The following is a 6483-nucleotide window of genomic DNA, read 5'->3' on the forward strand; positions in this document are numbered from 1 at the left end:
CGCGGTCGGTTCAATAATCCAAGTAGTAATCGCCATCCAATCCGTCACTCCCCTCTAAACTTGAGGAAACCCGAAGGTTAGCTTTGGGAAGGCTGCTGGAAAGTTTTTAGCAACTCGGTGTTGTTGTTCAATAAAATAATCTCTCTAAAATGAAGGACATGACTTCTGAAGCAACGAAGGGAGGGAAGTCTTCGGCTTGACGTGCAACACGAAATGGACAGGACGCGCAGGTTCATTTTAGGAATAGTAACAGGTACTGTCCACCATTGTTTGTGTATCCAACGCCTTTCACCGTGTTTTGTCCGTTTGCAACAGCTATAGAACATTTTACGACACTGCAGATTGTAGAAGTACCCGTTTGCCAACTTTTCCGTCTTTTATTTACTTGCATTTATGAATGTGTTCGTGACATCAGCAGCGGGCGCGTCTTTACTTCAGTTGAGTGTCAGACTTCTTTTATAATACTATAAAAGTTTCTATTCTTAGCACTGGAAGCCAGTTTGGAACATTAGAAAGCACTCTATTGGTTAATCATAGAGGGAGGGATTTCAAAGGGTAACTACAATCAAAAGGCCTATATAACCCACTATAACATTTGCCTGCAATCCTGCAAAGCAATGTAATGCAGAGTTCTGGAGACGTGCATGTTGCCACCTGTGATTTGTTTGTTGTTTGCCCTCAGCTGTTGTCCTATGCAAATACTCCCAGGCTGAATGGAATACCACAAAGACACCAAGCGATCACCATGACAACAGCAACAACTGCACAGGTAAATAGCATTGTCACCCCTAGTGAAATAAGCAAACCAAGCCAAGCTTTAATATTTTCCATATATAGGCTATAAAAAAGCATAGTTTGAAGCAGTGGTGAAGTTTGACTACCAATGACTTGGAATACGTGAGATCTAATACTGTGTTTGCCCCTGTTGTGTTGTAAAAAAAAAAAAAAAAAAAAGGGCTTCCCCTGGGCATGACATGAAAGTCTTGATAGCCTGACCACCTGCTGAAGAGATAAATAGAATATTAAATGAAAAGATTTTCTTATGGCATGAAACATTTTCACTGGTGTTATTTGATCACCACACAATTCCGCCAAATGCATTTGCATACACTGAGAAAAATTCGGCTGTTGTGATTATAACACAGCTTCTTAGACACTTTTAAGCCTTGTAATTGAATTTAAAAAGCGATAACGCTCCCAGACTCAAGTTTAGCATCTCTGAATAGCAAATAATCCTCTTTGACTGAACTCGTATCTTGTTACATGTTGCCAGAGGTGGTAATTAGATCCTTTTCCATTCAACTTTTAGTCCATTCTGAAGTTAAAGCTCCAGTTTCAGTGATTATAGACCGCAGTTTATACTTTACATTTAGCTTGTATAATGACATGCATAATATTGTAAATAGGTAAACAGACAACCATGGTTGTGTTACTATGTATTATAAGGATCCACAATATATAGATATTATTTTAGCTATCGCTGATGTTAGAGTTTTAAAAAAAAAACAAGTATTATATTGATCGATACTGGATCTTTATTGTGTATATTCATATTTATATTCATATATATGTATGTTCATATTTATCATCTTTGTCATTAGCTAACATTCACATTAAGTTTATTTTCATAAACACAAACAGCTTTTATAACACTGGTAAATGTAATCTTAAACAAATCTCAAAGTGAATATATTTTTTTTCATGCAGTATGTTATATACAGCAATACATGCCTATATTCATCTTCTTAAATGGCTGATTTTAGTTTTTGGTGTATTTTTGTTATTTTATTTAGACAAAAAATAGAATATATAAATAGTTAAATTTTATATCAGCCTATAGCATGAACATAATTACTGACCAGAATTTAGTATTTGTCAATTCCCACTGTATTTTACTTACCAGTCAACTAAATGGATTAATCTATCTATGGATCTATGGATAGATTAATCTTGAAAAGTCTTGAAAACAAAAAAGTATAAATTCTTCCACAAATTATTAAGCAGCGACTGTTTTCAGCATTGATTATAATAATAAGTGTTTCTTGAGCAGCAAAGAATGATTTCTGAAGGATCATAGGACAAAAAATGCAGCTTTGCCATCACTGGAATAAATTATGTAAACAGAAAAGTTATTTTGAATTTTAATAATAATTCACAATATTACTGTTTTTACGGTCAAATAAATCCAGCCTTGGGAAGAGTCTTTCAGAAACATTCAAACATCGTATGCATATATAATGTGTGTAATGGTGGTATGTTTACCGGTCTCAAATCTATAGATTCAAATGATGAGCACAAATGGAGTGGCCATTTTTCTACGTGTCCAACAGAATACAAGCATTACTGTATCCATGGTGTTTGCAGATTTTTAAAGGAGCAGAACACTCCTTCATGCAGGTGAGACTTCGACCTGTCCATCTCTCAACCAGTCAGATATGAAAATGTTGATTTTTATTTATTTTATTTTATTTATTTATTTTGCACAGATGTGAAGCAGGATATATTGGCTCTAGGTGTGACTATCTTGATCTTGATTACCATGTAGGAGAACGAAGGAAAATTATCATCGGATGTGTGGTGGCAGGATTGATCTTTCTGATTCTGCTCATCATCTTCATATGTGTGTGTACACAGTGAGTGATGTTACATTATTAATACTTTCATAGCTTAACAGAGTCATCTTCAGTGTGTTTAACCTTGAATGATTTTTCTCCTTGTCTTCCTGTCCCTTTTTTTTTCAGCAAAAGATATAAACCATGTAGAAGAAAGAAGAGAAAAAAGCAAACAAGTGATGAAAATGAGAAGCTCAGTGCACTAAACGCACGTGAAGCTTTAGCTGCTCCGTTCGACACATCTGACACACATGCTGTATGAAGTGAGTGTGTTGATTTCTTCTCTTGCTTCATTCAGTTTACGTTAAGTACATGGTGCAATAGGGCCACTTACTATTCAGGTTATTCAGCCAAACACTCAGATGGTTCAGGACTCAGATTTTACATTGGATATCAAGTGGCAACCCAATACACTACCATAATTGTTTAACATACAAAACAAAACATCCTTAAAAATAAACTTTAAAATAGTTTAATGGGGTTTTTTTATTGGTAAATGCCCTTTTCTAGGGCTGCTCGATTAATCGAACACAATAAATTGCGATTGTTATGCACATTTAGTCAGTAAAGCCGGTTCTGTGATTAGCAGTAAATCTCCATCACCTGCTTTCAGATGGAGCAGCATGTACTACACAGAGCCATAGTTCTCTGACAAGATATGAAAAATCACGTTCATAATCGTGGCTGGTTGCGTATCTGCTCCGTGTAGTAAATGCTGCTCTATCTGGGAGCACATGAAAATACCACATTTAATAACATGTTTTAATTCCCAATTCATTTTATAACATCAGTCGAGTGTTTTAAATAGATCCTTCTGTGAGATGATGTGGCTTCTTAAAATAATTGAGGCACACAATATTTCATAGCATTCTAAGGAGCGATGATGTCGATTAGCATTTCATTATAGATATACTTTATTATGATAAATTATAATCATAAGAACTCCGATAAACCACATATTGCCGTAGTCATGAGTTTATTAGTCACGTTGAATCAATGTAAATAGTTAAATCTTGTGTATATTTAATTTCAATTAATTATCACCCCTACCCTTTTCTATTATTTCATGCAGTATGCAACAAATAATACACTGCATAAAATGCACTGTGGTCAGGACGAACCATATTTCTCTTTGTTCCAAGTGAACCTGTATTTAATAAAGTATGAGTCATATTTTCTTTTATCTTGCCTAGTTTTGTGTGTGTTTTTTTTCTATATTTGCATCTGACAAAATTGGCTAGCCTTTATTAAAGGTATAGTGCATCCAAAAATAAAAAATACTGGCATTTATTCTTATATTGTTCCAAAGTTTTCTTCTGGTTTGGTTACCAGCCTTCTTCAAAATAACTTATTTTATGAAATTGATTTGCACTCAAGCTCTATATAACTGATGGGCATTCTTTCCATACAGTACAAGGGCACTGACCTGTCATCCTCTAGCATTTTAGAAGCACACTGCTGGCTCTAGAAGGGAAAGTTTGGAAACAATGAGCAAAATGTCTGATGTGTGTGATTATTGTGTCACTGTTCAGAGCTTGTTTGCCAGGCAGTCAGATTAACTTTTAGCTCAAATAGATGGGTCTAATGATCTTTTTCTTTCAGTGAAACAGTGAAGTGATCCTGCCAGTGACCTGATTGTGGTGTGAAAAGAAGTTGTCCTACCAAGTGATGAAAGCAGTGCTTTACAGTAATCCTGAGTGGACTTTAAATAAACTTTGAAGAAATGGTGTATAAGGCAACCTTTGCCATTCTATGTGCTACCGTTTCCTCCATTCTTCATACGACAATTTATTTTCAGACATTTCCGAAGCAAAGTGGGAGATGATCTGAATGCCTTCAGAATGGCTGTAATGTGAAAGCGTATCATAATTCAAATAATTGATAGCATGCAATATGCTGAATGCAAACAAAGTTGATTTATGTTGGTTTAAATGTACAGGTCCTTCTCAAAAAATTAAATTGACTAAATAAGATATTAAGGTAAATAATAATTTGTTCTATAATTCAAGTAGTTCTCCCGACATTAATGGACCAACATTTTCTAGATTTATTTATTAACATGTACAAACATAATTTTTTTTGTTTGGTGTATATTTTAAATTGTGAAATTACCATTATTGAGACTTTTTGTCTTTATTGATGATAGGTTTTTTTTTTTTTTTTTTTTTTTTTTTTGAGAGAGAGAGAGGTATTAGCCATAATAAATAAAAATGTTTTGCAGTCATATGTTTGGTCCAAAATATTTATAAGTGAACAAATTTTAGATTAAAAAAATGAAATACCTTTTTATATATCTGTTTTCTGATGTAAAAATGTTTTATGCAATTATTATAAACTAAAATTAAATGTTGCTCATGCTGTTCAGTTTAAAAAAAAATTTTTTTTGATAGTTGAGATTTAAAATATTTGAGATTTAGTTCAAATTCTATTTAGTTCAAATTCTTATTCTATTCATAACATAATGTCTTTTTGAACTTGCACATGGCAGTATTTTTATGACTGTAATGTTACACAAGAAACAATTTTCTGTGGGTCTTCCAGTGGTTTAAAAAAATCTTTTTTTTGTGGTATTGTAAGTGCCTACATTGTGTTCTGTAAACAACGTGAATATGGTACATAAACTGATCATTTCTTCACCCCGTGGTGGAAAATGTCAATGGAATGTGCAAGGGTGCTTTGCTAGAATAAACTGTCCACCGATCATGTTTCCAGGAAATGTTCCATCTACTTTATTGTTTGTTTTTTGCCCTAGTTACAGCTGCCCTCAAAAACATCCAGTCAGTGGGATTATTTAACCTTTATCATTATAGATAAAGCTTTGAAGAGCCGTCTTGTCTTAAGAACTTTTATTACTCATATATGTTTGAATCCTCGGCGTGGTCTGATGCCAATAGAAACTGGCTGGTGTGAGCAGCACGGCCATAAATAGCTTGCCTTTGTCTGATGTCAGGAGTTGGAGAATGACAGGAATCCAGCACCTCGGTGGGTTCTTGTGAGGCAGATGTTTTTCCATTATATTTTTAATGCTGTGTCAAATGTTTCATCAGAACATCACTTAACCAGACGACTGAATGCACTGATTTCAAACATGTTTTCTTGATATTTTTGAAAAGCTTTTAGATTTAAAAAGAGAAAAAGAGATTTTATAGTAATTGTTGCAAGATGGAAAGGCTGTGATAGATGAGAGGATCTTAGGCCCTTTTAAGGTTCCGTTCCTTCTAGCATAGCAATGATATGTGACGAATGTGTCCTTCAGCTGAATTTCCCCTGAACTAAAGTGGCAGGAAATAAAAGCAGAAGGTGTGTCTCACTCTTTCAGCAGGAGATAAGGTCTTCAGAAGCCATATGATATCTTCATCTGTGAGACAGTGAGCTTTGTGAGCAAATCACTTCGTTGCATCAACTGATTCATTGACATACAGACAAAAAGTCTTATGAATAGCTTTCAGGCGAGGTAGACTTTTGGTGAATAATGACTTAAATTAAGCTACTGAATTGCTTCAGAACACTTGAAATGTTGGTCACAAGTCATATGGACAGCTTTTAATGACATTCGTGCATTTAAGCTGTTTTGTAGATCACTAGCTCATATCCTGCTTCAGTTTCATAGTGCTGCAGGGATTACGTGTTTTTGTAGGCCAATACCTGGAAACAAGTTAACATTTTAGAACTCACTTGGTACTTTTCAGTCGATGCACTTTTAATGCAAGCTCAACATATTTACATGTTTTAGTCTATGGCATAAAATAAATCCGTAACACCCACTTGTGATGTGTTTTTAATTTTTTTTAAGCTTTTACTTGTTTTGAAAAGGTGGTTGGCTGCTGATGCATATGGCTAAATAGAACTATAGAGATCAGGGACATGAAAC

At 34.5% G+C, this 6483-nt stretch overlaps 1 protein-coding gene across 2 annotated transcripts; it reads left to right on the top strand.

Moving 5' to 3' along the window:
* Positions 1-4363, top strand: btc (betacellulin, epidermal growth factor family member). 2 transcript variants are annotated; one of them, XM_052536414.1, is made up of 6 exons: positions 3-253; positions 683-769; positions 2280-2397; positions 2487-2633; positions 2742-2875; positions 4215-4363. In XM_052536414.1, exons 1-5 carry the CDS (start codon positions 214-216, stop codon positions 2872-2874), a joined length of 525 nt encoding a protein of 174 aa, XP_052392374.1. In that variant the 5' UTR covers positions 3-213; the 3' UTR covers position 2875; positions 4215-4363. The 2 variants fall into 2 exon arrangements, with proteins under 2 accessions (XP_052392375.1, XP_052392374.1); XM_052536415.1 differs by lacking the exon at positions 4215-4363 and having other exon boundaries at positions 1-253; positions 2546-2633; positions 2742-2802.
* Positions 4364-6483: the final 2120 nt, after the last annotated feature.

Source organism: Carassius gibelio, chromosome A21 (genome assembly GCF_023724105.1).
Source record: "Carassius gibelio isolate Cgi1373 ecotype wild population from Czech Republic chromosome A21, carGib1.2-hapl.c, whole genome shotgun sequence".
NCBI lineage: Eukaryota > Metazoa > Chordata > Actinopteri > Cypriniformes > Cyprinidae > Carassius > Carassius gibelio.

Bases quoted from the DNA above. Each gene is read 5' to 3' on its own strand.
- btc (XM_052536414.1), top strand. From the start codon at position 214: ATGGACAGGACGCGCAGGTTCATTTTAGGAATAGTAACAG. The intron at 770-2,279 runs GTAAATAGCATT...TCAAATCTATAG, and splicing joins CAACAGCAACAACTGCACAG to ATTCAAATGATGAGCACAAA. The intron at 2,634-2,741 runs GTGAGTGATGTT...TTTTTTTTTCAG, and splicing joins TTCATATGTGTGTGTACACA to CAAAAGATATAAACCATGTA.